At 36.5% G+C, this 24,540-nt stretch overlaps 1 protein-coding gene across 1 annotated transcript; it reads right to left on the bottom strand.

The window, feature by feature from the left end:
• Window positions 1-223: 223 nt before the first annotated feature.
• Window positions 224-23,329, bottom strand: LOC145677702 (uncharacterized; the record flags this gene model as incomplete). The annotated part of the gene is made up of 4 exons (XM_081748115.1): window positions 23,235-23,329; window positions 19,913-20,186; window positions 8,152-8,297; window positions 224-479 (listed from the first exon to the last, which is right to left on the bottom strand). Coding segments are annotated over exons 1-4 (771 nt in total), but the record flags the coding sequence as incomplete, so codon positions are not given.
• Window positions 23,330-24,540: the final 1,211 nt, after the last annotated feature.

Genomic DNA, 24,540 nt, shown 5'->3' with positions numbered 1-24,540 from the left:
CTGCAGCAGAAATTAGTCTGACTATCTACTGAAATCGACTGGTGGGAATGGTAATGAACAATAAGCAAAACACGAGAAATAGATGCAAATAGGAGAAAAGAAGTAGAAAGTAAAAACTATGAAGGGAAAACTTTTTTTGACCCCTTCGTTAAAATTAGTAAATTGTGTAAATTTGTAATAAAAAGATTATGATTTATAGTTTTGATAGCAAAGGAGTTGTTACCTGAGATTGCCTCTCAAATAACGTTGGGATTTGATACACCCGATCCATCATTCTTTCCATTCTTTCTTCATGTTCCTCCTGACATAGCTGTTCATTTTCTCGGCGAATTTCCATTCTCAACGCCAAGTCTTCAGAAAGATCATAATTGAGAGCTCTCCATGCAGGCTTCCGGCGCATAATTTTCGCTCGTATCTTTGCTTCCTTCTTTCTCATCTGCTCTTCTTCCTTCTGGGCCAGTTCTCTAGCCTGACGTTCTCTGTGTAACAAAAGCATTTTCTGCTATAAATTCTAACATCTTATTACCCCATACCTTAAAGGTGTAACTTTAAACTATCCTCTGATTACATCACTGGTTTAATTAATTTGATGTACGGTAAAATCCCATAACATCCATTTTCTATCATGTTGTGTTCACATTGCCTGTAGAATACAAGAATCCCCAGAAACAAATAATTACCTAATTCTTTCATTTGTGCATATAGTACAATTCCATTTTTCTTTAGTCTCCAGTACACAAGTGTTACTATACCTAAAACAAGAAAGGATTACACACAAAACGATTACACTCTCTCTTTCAATTTTTATTTAAAAAAGTCGTTCTACAAAAAACTATTGTCCATTTAAACCCTATCATATTATCGTATATACTTTATTACCAATACCTGTGATACTGAAACACTTTTTAAACTGGCATATAACTCGGTACTCTATGGCTGTTGTTGTTGTTGTTATAATAATAATAATAATAATAATAATAATAATAATAATAATAATAATAATAATAATAATAATAATAATAATAATAATAATAATAATAATAACGGTGGTGGGGGTGCAGAAACAGAAATAAAAGATATCAAACTAATGAAAAATGAAATCACAAATTAGATCTGGGAAAAACCCAAACACATAATACCAAAAATACTACTTAAGGAAACAATACAATCTCAACCTATTGAAGATATGGAAACACTTTGCACAACTAAATCAAACGTAAACCAACAGTTAGAAATCTGTAAACTGGAAACCCCGGATCTGGCCATAGTACGAATTTCTGATACGAACAATTGCAAACGCAGAAATTTATTCACATCACTAGATGTTATACTCGCATACATCAGAACAAGGACACATCCGATGTATAAATACTAACTTCCATACGATGAGAAAATAGGAACTTAACTGCAGGAAAATAAAATTATAACAGAACACCAAAAAGCAGAGACGACAAGGGATGCAAAGACCACATCATAATAGATACGTGTTTACTAAGCACGCTACACTTTAGAAAACAAATCTTAATGTAGCATTTAAAGACTACTAAAAACCTTCGGCGCAATCCCACACTCTTTATAGAAATATTACAAACGTTCATCCATTCACTCAAGTTTTAAAACAGCTCTGAAACAATAGTCCACAAAGTTTCATCTTTCCAATGTCAGAACAAAATATATCCAGAGTTGATTTTAGTTTAACGTCCCGTTCAGCAGCAAGGCTATATGAAATGTGGACCTACTGATTAACGTGGAATCTGAACCTCATGAGCTTCCACCGGAAATCGAACCTGGGTCTCCCACACCACAGGCGCGTACGATAACCGCTTAGCCACGAAGGATCTCAAAATATATCCCGAGAAATAAAGATACAGAGAGTCACATTTCAAGGCGATTCTCTCAGTAGCTTGAGTTGAGTTAATTTTGAGTTTAACATCTTTTTCAGCAGCGAGGCTATATGAGACGGGACCTAGTGATTAACGTGGAATCCGAACCATCTGTGCTCCCGCCGGGAACCGAACCCGGGTCTCCTACGCCAAAGGCGCGTACGCTGACCGCTTAGCCATGAAGAAGCTCGGTTTTCTTAGTAGCATCTGGTTCTACATAGCTCTCAACCCTCTCATCGCATCCTTAGGAATCATATACAATAAATCACCTACTATATCTGTATGACCTAAAATCAAACACTATTGTTTCAAAATAATTTCACAGACAACTAAAAATAGAAACAGCTTTTAGTTATATATGTGTATGGGATCGGAAATAGATAATTACAAATCAACACATCTGCAAAAAGGAAGACTGAATAAATACAAAAAGAATTCTAATTAATGAACACAGAAATTATTAATTTCACAATTAATGAAAATAAATTTAAAAGAACAACACTATAAAAACATAAGAATAATGTAGATTCGAGGTACTGACCAAAACATAATGAAATTCACCCTACAAAAAGATTTCTAGATTTCTAGTCAAGGCGATCCTCAGAACATCGTTAAAGCCATCAACACATTGCGATACGTCTTGTTATATATTCATTTGTCTAATAAAATAAACTGAGGTTGACTTAACTAACTTAAAAGGAATGATCCAGACTAGAATGACAAAATTTAGAATGAGACACTCAAAAGCTGCAATGGAGCGAGTCACACAGAAGGAATACGCACTAGTATTAAAGATATACTAAAACTCCATCAAAATGAGACTGAAGACCTTCGCTAATACTTTTCCAACAAAAAAGAAACTAACCAACTGCTTGACGTAATATGCAATAACAATACCTCTCCACCTAATACAGAGTACAACTATATATATATATATATATATATATATATATATATATATATATATATATATATATATATATTCCTATTTCAAGAAATGTTAAATATCTTCTGAAATAGTAGGTTTTATGAGACTATCTGGGACAAAGTGATGTAAACCCAAAACAACATATTTACACATCAAAGCACAAAATACTAGATGAAAACTCCGAAAATACGTAGGCTGATCAATAAAGATTGATAATCAGTGTTTATGAGGTGAATACAACAGTAAGGCACTGACAAAGAAACACGTCTGTGTACTGGGAGAAATGACGAATAGATTTAACAAGTTTGAAGGCCATGACGTCAGGAATACGATCTTGGCAGCCGTTCAAGCACACGTTGTTTCAGTTTCCCATAAAGCAACATGGAAGTGATACGCGAAGAACAGTACAGAAATTTTATTGACTATCTTGCAAAGATCAACGTTCCGTGTCCCATCCTCCATATAGCCCTGATTTAGCTCCTTGTGATTTCTTTCTTTTTCCAAGTTTGAAGAAACACCTCCGGGAACGGCGTTTCGCATCTTCAAGGGCAGTGGTGAAAGCTGGGGAGGCGGTTTTGAAGGATCTGTCCAAAAATGGCTTCCAGCAGCTTATGTCTTTAATGACTAAGTAAAAACGTTGGGACAAGTGCATTGCATGTAATGGGTACTATTTTGAAAAAGACCATCAACATTTGGAGGATTAGTATAGGTAATTATGTTTTATTCAGTTATGATCATTCTTTATTGATCAGCCCTCGTATTAAGATTGAACGTATCACAGCCTCACGCTGTATGACGGCTTCATTGGTGTATTATGAAGACACAATAGTGCTGCAAATGTCATACACCAGTTTCTAGCACAAAATATGGAACTAATCACCGATATTAAACCATACTAAAATCACCAACCGCTGAATCAGTGGTTAAATGGTTTCATTCTTACCTTCACGAACGTAAACAAAGAGTAGTGATCAATCAGGATCACATATCGACATGGCATTGTATCAACAGTGGAGTGCCGCAGGGTAGCGTACTAGGTCCCCTTCTCTTTGCCCTTTACATTAATGATCTCCCTAAAATTCTCACCTATTGTAAATACCATATTTACGCTGATGATTTTCAGTAATATGCTTCTTTTCCCCAACAAGATATTAATAATGCGATTGAGAAAATAAATACTGAGTTAAACAAAATCAGCGACTGGTCTACGGCTCATGGGTTAAAATTAAATGCAACAAAATCGCAGTGCATCTTAATTGGCTCCCCAAGAATTCTTTCTTCTATTAATATCTATCAGCTCCCAAATATAAAATTGTCCAATACTGTTATTCCATTTTCTACAACTGTCAAAAATTTGGGAGTCATAATAAATCAAAATCTCTCCTGGTCAGATCAAATAAATGAAGTTTGTAAGAGAGCATTTGGTGCCCTACATACGTTAAATCGACTAAGACATTTCTTACCAATATCTTTGAAGATCAAACTTGTCAAGGTACTGGTGTTCCCACATCTTGACTATTGCGACTCAGTCTATTCTTATCTAACAGAAAATCAATCAAAGCGCTTGCAAAGAGTGCAAAATACCTGCATTAGATTTATTTTCAATATAACTTACAGGGAACATCTCACATCTTTTTATAAAAAACTGTCATGGCTGACGTGTTGGAAGAAGAAATTTACATAATCTTACCCTATTATACAAAATACTTACTACGTCAGAACCATCGTATCTAGCCCGTAGATTTTTATATTTATCAGACTTTCATACTAGAAGCACAAGATCACAAGATAATTTCTTGCTCTCCATACCCAGTCACAATTCTGATTCATACTCAAAATCCTTCACAGGAACAGTTTACCTCAATTAATACACAACGTTTCCACAGTTGCCAAATTTAAAAATATCTGTAAATTCCCTTCTCTTAAGTAAAGATAAGGATACTGGTAGCACATGAGGCATCTTCGTTTTACCAGATTATTAATAACCCACATATGAACACACAACCAATAGGTAATCTATGTTAATTTGTACAGCTTATATATTCATACTTCTAGTACCGCAATATGCAATTTTAGGTTTCTCCATGTTATTTTTGTTTCCTCTATTGTATATTATTTTTCAATTTTTGTTTTTGAAGTGCTTAACCATTTTTTTTTTTACTTAAGTAGTATATTGTTTTTTTATGTGGTTCAAAACTTTTCTTTTGTAATTGTTAATATTTTCTATGTATTGGTGCTTTTTTAAAAAATAAATAATGTATGCACGTGGTTAAGTGCTCGAAGAAGGCTGCAGAGCCTTAACTTCGCCACGTAAAAGAAGTCATAAATAAAATAAATAAATACTTGAAAACAATAAATACGAACTATACTGAGACAGATATCGGAATGAATGTAAAACATTCTTGACACCGGAAATAATTATCATCAATAATATCACATGCGAACTTCCTCTGCATGTAATCCCGGGTTCAATTCCCGATAAGGCACTTGATACGGGGATTAAGATTAGGAATTAGATTTCTGGTCTTTCGGCATCTGTAGCTATGTTAGCCCGTCAATGACATCCCTCGGCGATCAGACTATTCGAGGAATTTAGAAAGGAAGAAAGAGGTTTGGGACCATTATGTTAGATACCTTCCACGCATTTGCCCGATGTGAATGAGAAAATCCTAGGATAACCTCACTCAGAATGGTTGACCTAGAAAGCTTTTTACACTTTTTCGACCGAGCTACCTCGCGAGTACTTGATACAGATACTAATCCCAATAGCAGTTTGGATCCCATACCGCAGTAGATCTCATTTCGTGTAGTCACAGTATTGAACACAGAATGTTCAATTTCAACCATTTTGATGTTATATACAATGACCACACGGGAATAACAAAAGTTCATCTATCGAGATGAATTTCGACATTTTAAATTTAACTACCTACAGGATTTTTTCCTTTCTTTCTTTTCTTCTTTAGTTTTTTCTCTTAGTTCTTTATCCGTTCCATCATACGCCTGATAATAAACCACGAGTAGACTTGAAATGTTGTGTGTCTTTTATGGAAGACTTGAATGTTGAGTGCAAAGATACTTCTATAATTGAATTCATTCCAGTCCTGTTACAACTATATTCCAAACAATATCAATAATTTTAGCATTACTATTAAATCAACAAATATGATGGGCTGTTGACTACATTTTATGACAAACTCTTTTTAAGTTGTCTTGTCCAACTCTTCACCCTAAAACTTTTCTCAGTAATTCCTAATCATCTTAATCTAGAGTCATGCACAGTTATCAATCCAATAATTCCTATAATATTTGAACTTTATCGACACCGTCACAGCTTCAATCTGATATTTTGACTCAAGAACGGTTTATCCAGATTACGTAAAACATTAATAGTAATATTTTCAATTTAAAAGCTTCTTTCCTCACTACATTGAAACCTCCACCTTCCTCCTTCTCCACCTTCTGGTTATTCATGGAAACCCTCTACTCTTACATCACTTGACAATTATCTTAAAATCCTATCCTAGCACTCAATCTTCCAAGTAGGTTTATACGTATGTGCACATCTGCTAACAACTTGCAAAAACGCAAAACAAAGATATAATTCCCAGATCTGTAAACCTTCCACTTCTAGTATTGTCATTCAATATCATGAGTGCCATAATTCATAGAAGCTGAAAGATGTATTTAGAAGAAACAATTACAACCTTCTCCCTGTAAATTTGGACATGGTTATGTGAATAGAAAAGAATGTGCATACTATGTATTACTAATCGGACAGAGTTAGTAATATTGCTAAAATACAGAATTAAACGATCAATATTAAAGAAAATATATTATATAAGACAATATATTATTTTCTTATCTCACTTAAACTTACTTAAAATTCTTGGGTATATGAACGAACATACATATTATATATAAAGGGGTTGGACAAAAAAATCTAAAAACACTTCATACAGGACACGTAAGTTTGGCCCTCCACTGTATAACACGCGTTGCGGTTGCCGATCGTTTTTTTTGTTTTCAATGTGTCATGTGGATCTTCCTCTTCCGTCAGCAGTAACCAGTTCACGTGTGGGTGCCGTGGTGTGAAAGTGGTGCGGTAAAATGGGCGACCTGACAGACTTCCAAAGAGGCATTAACGTTGGTGCCCGTCTGGTTGGAGCTTCAATGGCAACAGTGGCGAACATTGTGGAGATATCGAAAGGCACTGTGTCCAATGTCACGAGGGCATACACAATTCATGGGTAAACGACGTATGCAAAGCACAACAGTGGTCGAAAGACAATCCTGTCAGATAGGGACCGGAGGGCATTAAAACGGATTGTAGCAGCTAAAAAGAAGACCACTGCAATGAAAATTACGTCTGAACTCAATTCCGGTCTACAGAACCCGTTTTATAGAAAATAGTGCGACGTGAACTTCATAAAATGAAAATTCATGGCTGGACCGCTATCGCCAAACCCCTGGTCACAGCAGTAAATGGAAAGAGGCGTATCCAGTGGTGCAAGGACCACAAGGCGTGCACTCATGTGCACTGGAAACACGTAATGTGGTCCGATGAATCGACCTTCACCTTGTTTCCAGCAACCGGTCGTGTTTACGTATGGAGAACACCATCGCAGGCCTATGATAGACTGTCTGCTCCCAACTCTAAAGCATGGAGGTGGTTCTGTTACAGTATGGGCAGTGATATCGTAGTTTTCTGCAGGTCCCATCATAGCCCTGCACGAATGATGAATGCTAAGGCGTATGAGGCCATTTTGGGGGACCAGGTTCTACCCATGGCCCAAATATTGTTCCTTGGTGGTGATGGCATCTACCAAGATGATTTGGCGCCCTGTCACGCTGCAAAAACGGTGAAATCATGGTTTGAGGAGCATGACCAGGAGTTATCACACCTCCTCCGGGTCCCACAATCACCAGATCTAAACATCATTGAGCCATTGTGGTCTGAGTTAGAAAGGCGTATTTGGTCTCATTGCCCTCCACCATCATCCCTTAAGGAACTCGAGCATGTTTTGGAATAACAATGGTACAAAATTCTACACACCACGATTCAGGAGCTGTATATGTCCATTCCACGTCGGATCCAAGCTGTTTTGGACGCAAAAGGAGACCCCACACCAAAATAATCAGATCATACGAGTACTTTTTTTTATAAAGCTTATTAGGCACGTACTTTATTATTATTATTATTATTATTATTATTATTATTATTATTATTATTATTATTATTATTATTATTATTATTATTATTATTATTATTTTATATGTTATACGAGTACTTGTTTATTTATATGACAATTACAGTGTGCTTCTGTATTACTTACTTACCTTACTGCTTGCATTCGCAAAATTGAAGCCAAATTATTCCTATTTCCAGAAAATTCTACTGCAGAAGCAGACCTTGCGCGCTCATGATGGTAAAGTGGAAGCTCATAAGGGGACACGCTTGGAGAAGGAGACAGTGATCGTGAAGACTGCGAAAACAATTCAAAATTAATAAATTTACCCATAGTACGTCAATGCCTTTAAGAGTAAATACACAAACATTTTTCTTTCTTTCTATTTTGCAGCTCTCTTGAGAAATAAAACCCTTCCAACTTTTTACGAATATTAGTTCTCTTTGGTGGAGTGACCTTCTGCTACAAAAAAATAAATAAATAAATAAATAAATAAAATAAAATAAAATAAAATCTCACACATTTAACGTGATACTTCTTTACTGTTCCGGAAAGCCTAAAGTTGCTCAAAATTAGGAAATTTGAAATTTCAAGCTATTTTGCAATTCTTAAAAATAAATCAATAAAACCTTAGTAGTGGGCGACAGGGCGCATTTACCTTCCTTATATTTGGCTATAATTTAAAAAAAAATCAGCAGTCTAGACTAACCCTTTATGTTCAAATTGTTCCCTCGCGAAATCTGTCAATAGAGTTAAGTCCTGGTAGGTATTTCTTGATGTAATCTCAGTTGAAAGTGTAACTGAAGTACGATTGTTGGCTTGTTATTGCATATTCTATCTTATCAGTTTTGGAGAATGTCTGACTAGATATTTACTCTACTGACAGATTTTGTGTCGGATAAATTTGAGCCCCAGCATACTAGCTGTGATAGTGTTTTTCGGTTCTCTAAGCAATAAACGTTACCATAATCATAATCTTGCACACTACACATTGCTAGTTGCAATGTGGCAACTAGCAATATGGACTTAATTATTCAAAAATAGTTCTAAGAAGTAAATATCTTTATACGCTGCCTGTCTAAAATACTCATACTCGACTAGGAGAAGAAATGAAATGATTACTCAAAGATATTCTAAGTGAACACAACTATGAAACAAAGTTTTATCGGAAATTCTTAACTATGATTGAGAGGTAGCTGCATCAGTTTCACGAGTTTATACAATGAAGCATACACGTGAAAAGTCTTACTCTCAACACTCAAAATACTCAAGATCCAAACCTAGGATATAGTGATACCCTCTGTGTTTTCGAATGCCAAAAATATTTTCATCGGCTATTACCTAAAGGAAAACACAATCACTGGATTTTATTTTATAGACTTAATTAGCCCAAAAACCATCCAGAGAAAAATGACTAGGAAATTATTTAAGTGATTTCACTGCAATTTATACTTCTCTAGATGCCCGTCCAAAACACCATGATATCTAATTATACAGGTTTTGAAGCTGCCTCATTCACTCGTATTTTCCGGCTGGAATTTTCGAAATTCCAACATAAAGGCAGATCTTCCTGTATTGTTTACAAAGTCGAATCCGAAACACTTCCTCGTTTGCATTTTAGCAAGTATTCTCGCTGGGGATTGAAACTGGGATCACACACATAAACCAGCATGTTAGCACATGATCGTGAAGGAAAACGGCAATGATTCCAAAATGACTGATGCTATGAGTGCTTCGCTAGACAGCCAATTGGAGGAATTATTTCTGATTGAGCAGAAGCTTACAAAAGTTATGTTCACGTTGCTGGAAGCTACGACAAAAAATGATACTCGTTCTTCACAGAGTTTCTTCTACGTAAGGGCACAGAATGCTAAACAACTTTCATGTGGTTTATTAAATCGACTGACATTTGCAAAAATTTGGGATATTTGTTTATTTGTGTCTTTTTGCGCATCAGAACCCTTCGCAACCAATCACTATTAATAATTTCATTTATGATACGTTTATAAATAAGTGAGGAAAGGTGGCTCAACGGTGCGAAGGATTCTTTTCGATCCGAGGTTAGTAAGTTTGTGGTGGACATTTTGCATGAGTTTTTCTCGTGAGCTTCTGAAGAAGATGAAGAAAGAAAAAAGAACGAGTTTACTCGTAAGTGCAGTTATTTTTCTCTTAAAAAAAAAAAAAAAAAGTTTCTTTCCGAATTGCCTTTTTGCATGATTGTAGAATCCGAAGAAGAAAAAATTCTGAAAATTTCTAGTCTGAGATTTAGTGAAGTTAAAGAGCAAAGGTATATTTTTATCTAAGCTATTTAATTATATTAATGGGGCTACCTTGTCTGTTTTATCAAAACTGAAGCGGAAACTACAGAGAATAAAACTAGCAAACTTACACGTCCTGCGCTTTGTTGTCTGAATGATTGAATATGGAACAAAATTTAAAATATTTATGGCTAGCAAAGTAGTTTTAATAACACGTTAGTAATATCTTTAATTAAAAATTTCTCGATAATTACTCGAATTTAAGAGTCCTCAAATCTAAGACGCACCCCGATTTCACTGGGTTAATTAAGGAAAAGTGGTAATATGTTTTGTTTATACTATTACTAAAGCACTCTTTGATATTAGTCATTTTCGGTGATTTTTATATATCCCTCTCCCCTCCCCATGTTGCAGGGCACGGCATCGGAAGTATCACTGTTCATCTCAGCGACCCCAAAAACTATAGATTCGACACTAATATCGATCATTTTCAAATGTCTCTCCTCCTCCCATAAGTTACACGTCAAAGTGATATGACAAAAAACATCTCAGATTCGAAATTCATCTACGTTGATGAAAATTTGATCGAGATCGGTCAGGTGGTTGAAAATTTGATCAACTTCTCCTCCCCCTCCCCTACGTTGCATTGTCAAAGTTAAATGATAAAAATTATACCAGGTCCGAATGTCATGTATGTTGAAAATTTGATCAAGATCAGTTAAATGATAAAAATTATCCCAGGCTCGAATGTCGTGTATGTTGAAAATTTGATTTATTTTTTATATATATGTATCCCTTCCTCACCTCTACATTGTGCCGTCAAAGTAAAATGATGAAAACATCCCAGGTCCGAACCTTATCTATGTTGAAAGTTTGATCGAGATCGGTCGGGTGGTTTAAGAGTTATTATGTTTTATTCATTTTCATAAATTTACCCTCCTCCATTCCCCTAAGTTCTACAACCAAAATGAAATTAAAAAAAAAAAAAAAAAAAAAAAAACTTCCCAGGTTCGAACTTCATCTATGTTGAAAATGTGATTGAGATCGATCGGGTGGTTCAAGAGTTATTAACTCATGAATATGGTTACTTTTATTTTTATATTTATTGATTTTTGTATATCTCCCCCTCCTCCCCGCCCTACGCTATTCCGTCAAAGTGAATGATCCTATCTCAAGCATGAATGACATCTATGTTGCAAATTAGATCGAGATGGTCGTTTGGTTCAAGGGTTATTAAATTTTGTTTATTTATTTTTTATAATTCCCTCTCCTCCCCATCCCCTAAGTTCTACCGTCAGTGAATAGCTAAAAACACTCCCAGGCCAGAACTGCATCTACGTCAAAAAATTGATCGAGATCGGTCGGGTGGTTCAAGAGATTGAGTCACAAACATAGTCACTTTCAATTTGGATCTGAAGTTTTTTGTTCCCAGACACCGCTATTAATATACAGATTTGTTTAATTGGTAAAAGTTATTTTTTTTTTTAAAGTAAGGATTAATGAAGAGAAAAGGGAAGTAATTTGGATAGCAAATTTTTTGAAAGCCACTATTTGTGTTATGGCCCATATAGTTAAGGAATCAGGTCATCCATCTTGGATCAGACGTTGAGGAAAATAACGGAAATTTATTACTGTCCTAATATGAGAAAAGGTATAAGAAAATTTTGCAGAGCCTGCGTACCCTGCAGCATTTACAAGGAGAATTCAAACACGAAATATGGATTTATGGAATCCTGAATGGTGGATAGGCCGAACCAATTACTATTTGTCGATAATTTCGAGGCTCTGATTCCGAGTGAATAGGTGATCACCAATATCGTCTAGTTCTAGTCGATGGTTTCTCCAGATTGGTGAAGATATATCCCATGAGAAAATTAACCGTCAAGACAATGTTCGATTGTCTGATACCTTTCTTTTCAGAATTCGGTACTTTTTCTTAAATTATTTTTGACAATCACTCAATATTCGCTGGAAAACTGTGGGGAAAAAAAACTATGAGTATGCTTAAGACACGGCGCAGCTTTTATTAGTTCTTATAGACTGAAATAAAATAAGAGTGAAAAAAAAAAATGATACAGGATGTCAAAACAATACTTAGTATATATGCTAACAAGCATGAAAACTGGACACAGGATATAAAATTGATTCAATCTGCCATTAATTCAAAAGTTTGTTCCGCCACTGGATATAGTCCATCTCATTTGTTTTTCGGATGCCTTTTAAGCATCGACTTTTAGAACCTCGAGAAAAGAAAGAAAAAGGAATTCACGAGGAACCGGATTATTCAAAATACCTCACAAAATTCGAGAGAGAATAGAGATTGCTTCAAATGAGGTACGGAGACGACAGCATCCTGCAAGGAAAATTTATAACAAAGGTTGACGACCAAATCCCTCCTAGACAGAACAGAAAGTCTGGTTGCGGACTACTAGACTATCTTTTCCCACAAATAAAGTTAGTTCTTCCCTCCTACCAAGGTATAGTGGTCCTTGAAAAATCAAGAGGAGAATACCTGCCAACACATATCTAATTCAGAATCAGGACAGTGGAAGAATGGCAAAAACAAATGCCAACATGCTAAAGCCATTTTTTTTATGGCTTCAAGTGTTAAAAAAAAGTACGGAAATTACAACCGGAGTTCACAAAAACTATTTCCAAAAGAAAAAGTAACCAGAGCTGGGCGAAAGATAAAGCACCCCACGGATTATATAGTTTGAAATTCAACTATATGCAAATTTATTATTTTATTTTTTTCTTTATTACTGGCATTTAGCTAGTTGTTTGCGTATCATCCTGGCCAAGTCACCAGTTGATCAGACGTTTTCGAATAGTAAGCATTGCTGTATTAGAAGTTGAATTCAATACACTGGCTGACGTTTTCAAAAAGCGAAGATCCACTTGAAGTGTATTCGTGGCTGCTCGACTTAAATTAGAAATGTTATATCATGTAAATAAAAAGGGTCGATTTCGCTTGAGCTCAAAATTGAGTGAAGTTGCTCACAAAAAATTGCGTCAATTAGACCAAGGTTATACACTGAAAGTTATAAGAGCCTTTCAATTTCAAGAAGCCGTCCAGAATTATTACAGTAAAATTTTTTTAACAAAAAAAAAAAAAAAAAAAAAAAATCTCAAATAATAATAATAATAATAATTCAAACGCTAATGCAAACATGTCTAACTTTACTAATGAAAAAAAAATCTGTTTAGACATCCTTACAAATGGAGAGGAGCTGAATACTGAATCGTTTCTATACACGCCAGGGAAGAATACAAATATTTTCAGTATATCTGAAGGTGCTGAGGGAGTTAAAAAAAAATTGAAGTGTTTATACCTGATATCGGTGGTGAAATGGAATTTAGTAACAAACAATGGAGTAAAATGAACGAGTGAAACTGATAATAATTCGAATATATTTTTAATATTTCTCTGAGTCAATTAATTGTTATTTGTTTGTGTTGTATAAGTAATGAAATATTATTCACAAACAGTTCCAGACTGTAAACATTAAAACGGTATTTCACTGAAAAAATAAAAATTAGTTTAATTAAAATTGCTTTGTTCGTGTTGTGAGTGAATGTGAAATTTGTGTTTGTGGTAACATCAAGAAAATCCTTTGGCCACTTTCCACTCAGGAAGATCTTCAGTACTTTCATTGCATTGTTTCCTAATGTCTTGGTACATCTGCTGGTGTGTTGTCGCCTTCAGTGGCTTTCCTCCTTTACATGTCTTGGATGGCTTGTAATACTTCACTTTTCAATATACTGGATCCTTTTTCTTCATCATTCCTTCAGCAAATCCCTCCATCGTTTCTTCATCAAATTCTAAGGATTCTTTGATGGTCACTGACTACATGACCTTCTTGATCTTCGAGTAAATACATAAGTATACTTTTGTTAGGTTTTCCTCCTAAATCTTGTGCTTTCCGATACATCAGATCATATCTGCTGCACCGTTGAAGTTCCATTATTTCTTCATATATCTGTTTCATGTACTTTTCTCTGTTTTTGTCCGTCTCTCTTCTCAATTCATTATTCAACCTTCTATATTCTTTGATGTCGTGCTTTTCGCAGTTCCGCGTTCCTCCATTTTTTAAGCATCGCTTCAGTTATCCATGATTTCTCGTGCTCTTTCCACCCTGCCAATGTTATTGTGGAATATGTCTACATTGCCTACCATATCGTCTACTGCACAGAATTTTTCTTCAATCTCTTCTTTCACATCACTGTCCTTACTTCTTAATCGCTCTAAGTTCCATTTTCGATTTCTCCCCCCATTTTCCTTGATTGACTTTAACCAGGTTTGCACTTCCGCCACTAGGAGATTCTGATTCGAATCAATGTTCGCTCCCGATAGAATCTCCACGTCTCGTATACTATTTCCAAAACGTTGCTTAACAAAAATTTACTCGATTTGGTAACATTTCTTATGCCCTGGACTTGTCCACGTGTACAGCTTGCTTTTTCTTTTGTTAAACCACGTATTCGTCACCACCATATCATGTCGATAAGTCGATAAGCATTTGGCCCTGTGCGTGTTTTCTACCTAGTCCCACCACCTTATTGACAGCTCCTTTTCCTTCTACCCTGTTGAAACCTATTACTATTGCGTTGACCTTTTTTCTTCCATGTCACTAATCTCACCATATATTACTTTTGCTTCATTGTCATCATGGTTGGTTGTTGGTATATACACTCGTATTATCACAATATCCACTAATTTGGCACTTACTTTTACAAGCATCAAGTGGTAACTGCAGCATTCCACTTTGGTTACGCTTCTTGCTCCTTCGTTCTTCATTGCTATCGCGATACCATTCTCGGCCTTAACGTCAAAACAGAATATTGTGTTATTTCCCGACACTATTTCACCTTTTCTGAACATCTCACTTCACTCAGGCCTACAATATTAACTTTACATTTACCCAGTTCCACTTTTAAATTTTCAACTTTACCCGCACGTGGTGAAGTTCGTATGTTCGAGGTTCCTATGCTGAAACAGAAAATATTATTATTATATTCGCCTCTGATGATTCTTCCCAGAGTAATCCCCACCCGGAGATCCGAACTGAAGACTGTTTTACTTCTGGAATCTTTTACCTCAGGAAGGAACACAATTATATTTATCCTCCTCCTTCGTTCCTCCGAAGAAAAAGATAATGTGGTAGTATTCCCATTTCCTTTCCACATCTCCATGCCGTTGACCACCTTGTGGTTCATTCTCCTGTTAAGACAATTTCCTCTCCTAAGGACAAGGTGTCCTGACCTCCACCCGCTCACCCGCCGTCCGAGGAGGCCGCTGGCACCTGGCGGACGTTGATTCCTTGTCCCGTGAGTCTGTTGGTTCCCGCCTAAGAAGTTGCCCACTTTCTCTCTCGAGGAGGTGTAGGTTGGGATTTTCCCTTCGTTTAGGATGAGACCCGAAGGCATTTCTCAAACCTCTCCAGTACTTTTAGAAAGCATATAAACATTAATATATATATATATATATATATATATATATATATATATATATATATATATATATATATATATATATATATATAAGGGCGGATCCAAGGGGGGCTATACCCCCCCCCCCTTGACCCTCAGGTATGCTCTGGATAAAATGGACTTCAATCCTGTTTTACACTGGATAAAGCGGCAAACTATGGTTTAGCCCCTCCCTTGATCATATTCTGGATCCGCCACTATATATATATATATATATATATATATGTGTGTGTGTGTGTGTGTGTGTGTGTGTGTGTAAACTAAATACTAACGTAACAATTACATTAATGTAATTATCTATTAAGAGTGAAAAAGTGAATGACTGAATCGGGACTCGAACCCGAGATCTTCGGCGCACTGTGACGATGTCTTAACCACTACGCTACCCAGTCCTCTTCCCAGAACAACCACACACTCTTTCACTCCTGAAGCCGGTGCTCTCTACTCAGACCACATGGGTTATACCACAGCCTAGCTACTAAGTAGAGAGTGAGAGAGTGTGTGGCTGTTCTGGGAAGCGGGCTGGGTAGTGTAGTGGTTAAGACATCGTCACACTCTTTCACTTTCAGCAATTCACTTTTTTACTCTTTGTGTGTTATTGAATTCATACACTTAAAGAGGATCTTATGTGTTAAAAAAAAAGATATTACATATATTAATTAAAGAAGGCAGCAATATTGATTTAGTAAACAGGACTGTCATTCAAAAACTGTCGGACTTCGAAAGCAAAGTGCAGAAGTGCACAACCATGCTAGAAAAAGTAATAAATTCAGTTTCATCAGAGTAGTAGGAGACACGTACTTGGACAATGTGATGGCAACTCAATGTTCCGTTGAGCTCCTCCGTGGCTAAGCGGTTAGCGTACGCGCCTTTGGCGTGGGAGACCCGGGTTCGATTCCCGACGGGAGCTCATGTGGTTCGGATTCCACGTTAATCAGTAGGTCCACGTCTCATATAGCCTCGCTGCTGAAAGGGACGCTAAACTAAAATCAACTCAACTCAACTCAATGTTCCGTCGACGAACATGGAGGCTACAACTGATGTATCTATATATCGCACCACACAATCACTTTTTTTCAGCCTACATCTTTATTGATGTCTGATCAAGTAGAGTTTGCATCCGGCCGATATAGATGATTTTATTTATCTACCTTTCACTGCACATAAGAACTGTCTTAGTTACTAAATGCCTAATTGTCGCGGGAATTGTGGATTCCTCTTACACTCTTCCATGAAGTATTATAACAAATAAACCTTGTATGGACGCCACTGTGAGTGTCAGGTTAGTTGGAGCAAGTTTATCCATAATTGCTAGAGTTTATGTGTATCGAGAGCAAATGTCCAAGGTGATGACGACATACAGAACCCGTTCAAGACATCATCAGAAAAGAGTAACAGTGGACTGAAATCATGCTTTTACTTTCATCGAGAAAGGAATCGCCGAATGTTGAAGAAAACTGTCACAAAGAACGGTGGATCTGTGACGCAATTGACTTCAGAACTCAATCTGCACCCTGAACTACAATAACAGGCCAATGTAAGATACATAACCTCAACATTTATGGTTGAGTTGCAATTTTGAAACTTCTACTATCGCTGCCAATGTGGTAGTGTGAAAAATATGGTGCCAAGACGATGAAACATATAAAACGATGATTCGAAGAAGTAATATGGTCTAGTAAGTCATTGTTCTCTTTCTTTTCATCAACAGATTGTGTTTATCTGACTCCCAAAGAGGAATATTATCCGAATTCCTTACTTCTTACTGTTCAACATGGCGGGCTCTGTGTTGGTGTCAGACGTAATTTTGTGATCGTTTACTACTTCCCAGTCGTCCTTGGAAAAAGAATGATGAATAAGCGTCAAATTCAGTTACTCCTGGTATCCTTAAAACTACGATCTGGTCTGGAACAGTAGTAATTATTACATACCTCAATTAAGGTAGTCTTTGTTCGGGAACCTAGTATATTAAAAGGAAAGAAGAAAAATTCAAAGAATATCCTGAGTGATCAGATAACTGGGTATTTTTAATACTCGTAATATAGATGAAAAAACTCGATGTGAATCTTAAATATGGAGAGGCTAAGATTTTCTCCTGTTCAAACCGGTAAATATCGTACATGCAATGATGTAGGAGGTAATGAAAAATGTCAAAAACCATATAAAAGGAATTCCGATACGTTACCTGAATACTGAATATTTATGGTATATTTCCAGAAAAACGATATATGAAAATGTAAGACATAAACATTTGCACGCATTAGGCGCGATATTAAGATTATGAATGATACAACACTTAAATTTTTATCACTATTATGATGCCCTTTTACTAGTATTCTCATAGTTTGAATCACTTAAGCACACTGACATTTACTTTACAAGTGGGAGGGAGGCTAACTTAGGGGGTCACTGACGTAGGGAGATCGGTGATAATTCAAGACTACGATGCATTCCACTCCTTGCTATGATAATTCTACAAGCCAACCAAGCAGCTTGAAGATAAGTTGTTGGACTACCACAATTGCCTTAACAGCTTGACAGCGATTTCACTACCGGCTAACAACGCACAAAACAATTCAACTTTCCCTGCAATGGTAAACCATAACTGCCGTTTTAGCGCGTTTTCACTATATTATTTGTATAGAATATAAACGTTGAGCGCTATTGCGCTATATTCAATAGGCAACATAAAGCCTGACCTAACGAGGTTGCTGTATCGACGAAGTACACGGATACACTCTCCCTGCGAAACACAAATTTCTCAGCATTGGATTTGGGCGTTATCAGTAAAACTGGAAAATCCTGGTATTTAGCCCCTTTAAGATGTTACTAGTAGACGAATGAAAATCAATATATGAATGTATAGAATCACCCTTAGGCAGATATGCTCGGTTTGAGCAACACTGAAAATCACTACGTGCATTTACCTCATTGAGAAAAGATCGAACAAAGATTTCTCATGGTTTATAGTCGACTATAAATATTTCCAACTGACTAGAATGGAAAATGTAAGGAGTGGATAAATGTTTTTGGCTAACGATACACACACAAAAAAAAATAAATAAATAAATAAAAATAAAAAAATAAATAAAAAAATAAAATAAATTAAAAATAAAAAGAAACCGACAATTCTGAATGTTACGTTCCTCTGGTTTTCTGCCCAGTTACGCTTTGGGATTCACAAAATGTTGTTGTTCCCATACACTTTTTGTGTCTTATCAAGAGTAAGGTGGCGACAAACATCTGGAGAAGCACCTGGCTAGCCTCTTGAATAAAAGGTAGTTTGTTGCGAAAAGGATAAGTAATGAGAGAATTAATGATTTAGCTTCTGCGTTTTTCAGACAAAATGAGAAATGTTACCACGAAATAATTGCTAGTTAAAATACATTGTACACTCGGGTAAAAAAAATATGTAACTTTGGATCAGTTGTAAATTCATAGTATTCCTATGGTTTTGTGATTGCCCTTAAAAGATTAATCGTCGTGATTTTAGGTTACTAGATGTTTTCAATGGTTGAAGCTGTACCCCGTGATGGCAATTTCTCAATATACACAGCAAAATCTGCTCAGATATGATTTAAGGAGCATCAGGTTCAACTTCAGCAGTTCCTTTGTCTCGCTCAATTCTCCGACTTGAACCTTATCGAACACGATCATTTAGAGACAGAGTAACTGGAGTAGCTGTGAAATGCCTACCTTATAATGCAAGTCACGAAATTACGTGACATGTATATAGTACAGAATAATATAGGATAAAATGAAGCTTATCATTACTTTGTCATAAGAGTACGGTAACTTACATCAATGATCCTGTTAATCTGCAACGGATGTCCGAATCAAAAGAGACGAATTTTAGCTTTAGGAAAATACTACCTATACTTCATTATTCAACATTTATCTTATGCTCCTCTGTCAATATTATACCAGCCTTTGAAACTTTATATTCTATAAATTTTACGAAAAATTTAATTTCAAATTAATTTTCATTAAGTATTTTAACGAACATTTTATAATACTTTAAATTAATTTCTGAGCCCAGAAAGATATAAAAATAAAAAAAAATAAGATGAAAATTTACACATAATAAACTACATTACCATATATAAGGTTCACAGCGTTATGAACTACATTACGATATATAAAATTTACAGCGTTATAAATTACCTTTCTGGCACTCAATTCAGCAGTCTTTAAATAAAAAGGTCTTGGCACAGTCGTTACGTTTTCACAGAGCCTTGCTTCCAAATCCCTTCTTAGTCTTTCATGAGAACGTCTGTAGTTCGGAATTTTGACCTTTTTCCGTTTAGACTTTGGTCTTTTTTGTTCTTCAGTTTCTAAACGCGAGTTGGCTTTAGCAAGTCGCTCTCTAGCTGCCATTGAAGGTGGAAGCGATGACGTCTTTAGTAGTTCTTCAGCTCGAATCTTTTTCCTCAAAGACCTTAAAAGAAAATAAAAAATGAGACCAATAACGCTAATCTTAATATTTCTTTAATTGGTCAAACTTTTCAATTAAGACATGCTGATTTTTTTAACTATTTTCTCTTACCATTTCTCTTTTATCTTTAAATGAAATTATATTACGTACCCATTGTATTTAAACAAACTAGCAAGTCCATATAATTACTAATGAAATCCAGCTTTTTCTGGATACTGTGGTGTCTTAATTTTCTTCATAGCATAATGCAAAAAGGTAGACACAAAAACGTGAGTTGATAGGTATCCAGGTTAAAAAGAAATAAATTGATCCTGAAGAAGACTGCCGTGTGGATTTTTTATGTGGAATATTGATATTTCTTAATAGATAAGCAAGAAAAAACAGCGATCAAAAGAAACTCTAAATGAAACGAAATCTTTGAGTTTTACGTCCCACGGTTATGCCGGTTAGACTAAAGGAGACGGTGATAATGAGTAATGAATGAAATGATGGAATGAAGAAAGTGGGAGGAAACGGGAGAACCCCGAGGAAACCCACGCACACGGTCTTTGTCCACCACAAAGTTCACTTGGCGGGGGCTGGGATCGAACCCGGGACCCTAAGCACCAGAGTGAACGCTCTACCACTGAGCCACCGCGGCCCTAGCGGTAAAAAGAAGTTAGTAATTCTATTTGGACAAGCACGAAAATGAATTTGGAATCAACAGCATCCTGAAACTGCCGCACACACTGCTTCATTATATCTCCGAGCAATCATAGAACCAACCTCAACGATGTGGATTTGATGCGAATATCGATCACACCAGCAAACCATCACTGTTATAACGATTCCTTTTTCTAATGTTCGATGACTGAAATCTTGTATTCAGTTGTCACACGATGAGTAGATGTTGAACACCAGTCTATAGGCTGAACCTTGACTACCCTGTAAACCTGGAAGCATTCACGATACCACATTCAGACTGAGTCTTGTTTGTGCTGGAAGTTATGGGCATACAGGCCTTCCCTGAAAAAAAGATATCTTTTGTGCAGGCTCCGAGACAGTGTAGAGTCACCTTTATGTGCAATGAACTCTGAAGATAGTTGGCACCCGGATAAGGTGGGGCGGGGCATAGCACTTAAGAGCCACATAGCGGTCGTCTTGGGGATTTGGTACCATTTGAATTATCCTAGTTCCTTGGCCTCGCGACACAATATCTGTCTGTAAGAATTTATTACATCATACGCGTGACAAAACACTTTTCGAGGTATTTTTGGCTCGAGATATGCCTCCGTCTAGCCCACCTCCTTTCAGCCTATCGTTCTACATTTAAAAGAAAGATCTAAACACAGTTTCAACCACAATAACATCATATGAACTTCGCTAACATGGAACAATACAATCATCTCATACAAACATGTTTTATTAAAACTTATGTTCTGATCGCTATGCAGACCGCAAGCGCTTTGGCCACATCACATCATCATTGTAGTCACCCACTCTACATTGACTTTTTAAGTCTTTTCTTCTATTCGCATCCACAAAATACTCTTCCAGCCTCATGTGTCTAACAAAACACGCATTACCACGAACAGTGATGGTTCTAGCGTTCTAACACAGAAGTTACATCGACAATGGCCGTGAAACTGGCTTTGCATCTCCTCCTCCCCTTTCTGCATTGCAAAATCATTCCCTACCTTTGGGACCTCTACTGATGTTTCACATAAAGAATTATTTAACTTAACTTTACCTACTTTATTCAGCACAATGAATTCTAGTTATCCAAGAAGAGGAAAACAATTGAAGTTGCAACACAACTCAACCTATTTCTTTAATTGAATTTTCTCAATCGATTCTGTACATAAAATGAAATTTCTAGTTTCGCATCTCATGGTACTACCCTTTAGCCCACAAGAGATGGATAAATTAATGAAAGTGAATTATGAAATGATTGGTGGAGAATGTGGGAGGAAACAGGAAAACCCAGAGAAAACTCACGGATATGATATTGTCCAATACAAACTTCCGTGGATAGGAATCTGCGAACTTGAAATGAGCGCTCTACCACTGAGCCATCAAGCCCCTCTTTCAATCGAGTTTGTAAAAATCATTCGTTTACATACCCATTAACACAAACTAAGTAACAGTGAAAAGTTAACTAGCTCTGTTTATCATATATTTATGTATTTACTTCTAAAATACAGACCAATAATATTTTTATGATGCATTGAAACAAATATGTATTCAATCCTTATCGTTTCTAAAGCAAATGAGTAATTCATTCGACCATTCATTTTCAGCACAAAGACGTAGATCGACTGTTTAACTAAGACTCGAAATCACGTGCGTTCCTATCGGGAATCGTACCAATATACCATGCCGAAGTCGAGTTTACACACACAAATACACCAAAAAAAAAAGTGCATGAAGAAGCTTTAAAATATGCATGAAGTTCTCAAAGTCAACCAGGAACAGAATTTACTGTCCTCCCGCGGGTTTTGTCCGCTTTAAACCTACCCAACGTGACTTGACAATTGACTATTCTCTTTTTATTGTTATTTTATAATTTTGAATTAAAACGAAACCCTTACGTATTTGTCTGTGGCTTTGCATGTTTGCTTTCACAACCACATTTCAGCGCTAAATCAAGAATATTGCAAGTTTTCTGGTACAGGGATGGTAGGGCAGACAATTTATGAAATCTTTAATATTTTCTAAGTTCAATAAATGTTACTAAAATAGTACTCAGAGACGCGGTTGAGTCTTTAATTTCTGTCTTCTCCAACTTGTATGGTTCAGGTGAGATTTTTCGTAAGGACGCTCCACGGTCCAATTCAGCCGAACAAAATGGGTTGACTTAAGTCCTCCACGACCCAGAGCAGCCGAACAGAGCGGGGGGCCATTTAAAGGAGCACTCCACGATCCAGAGCAGCTGAACAGAATGTGGTTGTGAAGGTATCCCTGGGCCCGAAGCAGCCGAACAGAGTAAAAGATATAGGATGCATTCCACGGCCCAGAGCAGCCAAACAGAGTAGGAGAGGTGGTAAGTGGTCAATTTCGGGATAGACTGACCTAGAAGTGCCTGTTGATTCTCCATTTATATAGTATGTTTGAAGACCGCCGTTGATCCTCGGCTGTAGAATGACGCCTTCATACTTCGTTAACATCTGACATGAGGTAAAGTGTAGTCTGCTTTTGTTGATAAGTAGCACGTGGCTGGCTAGTAGTTGATAAGTAGCATCACATAACTTACAATATCATTCGTTCCCTAAATCCTTGCAAAGAAAATACAATACGTAAACATACATCAGGTGGTATAAAATTCCGAAATTCTAACGTGCACTAAAATAGTATTTTTCTGCTTTATAATAATTTGAATATAAGAGTAAGAAACAAACAATGATTCAAAATCTACTGTGGATTATTCTCATATTTGGTATAAGTCGTTCTTTTGTGAGTGTACGAGAAGTAGAACAAAGCTATCTCACTTTGTTCGGGTTGAGTGAGTTACCACAGCCACAGAGCCCTATTTCCTTTTCTCCCGGGGTCCCGTCGGCAAACCGAAACGGATTATTTTTATCCGTCACGACAAATGTGTGATTCCATTGTACGTAAGCGCAATCGTTTAAAGGGCTCTTCTGTGATACAGGCGATTGCTAGAAGGAGCCATGCCAGAACACGTGAACACAGAGTAAAATAACTATCACGACTTAGACTGTTCTTAAATAGCTCATAAACATTAGAGTTGCAGACTCCGAATTAAAATAACTATTTTTTTCTTCGGTCGTTCCTCATTCATATACAGGAAAAATATATCCATATTTTTTCGTAATTATTTTTCTTCGTATTTCGGAAGGTACGTGACTGTGAGTACATCTCAGAGTCGCCCCTGAAAAAAGAAAATAAAAGCGCTTCCTCTCAACTGAACTGGCGTGTCTCTTGAAAGATCAAACCTATAATGCATTGATTGATTAGTATTTACATCCTTTTCCAGCAGCAAGGTTACATATGACGGGATCTACAGTTTAAAATGAGATCTGAATCATTGTAGTGCGTTCGATGCCCTTCCACCAGGGAAAAGAATCCGGGAGCTCGTACACCAAAGTTACGAACGTCAGCCACTAGACCAGCGAGGATGGCAAACCTATAATACAGGTAGGCCGCTGGTTTTTGGTACACATGGCCCTGGGATCGATTCCCGATGGGAGAGAACAAAATTTACTTTCACAATCATTCACTTTCATTATTCATTTGTCTATTTTAGTCTAAAGGAGATAACTGAACGTTAAACTAAAGATTTCATTTTTTTCCGTGTAATGCAGGTTTTGCCTTACCCTAACCAGCGTGAGCGGGGCACAATGATAAGGTGACAGATAGG

The sequence above is a fragment of the Thermobia domestica genome, unplaced genomic scaffold (assembly GCF_964235325.1).
Source record: "Thermobia domestica unplaced genomic scaffold, izTheDome1.hap1.1 HAP1_SCAFFOLD_1255, whole genome shotgun sequence".
In the NCBI taxonomy this organism is placed as follows: domain Eukaryota; kingdom Metazoa; phylum Arthropoda; class Insecta; order Zygentoma; family Lepismatidae; genus Thermobia; species Thermobia domestica.
This window is presented reverse-complemented; position numbering and strand designations above follow the sequence as displayed.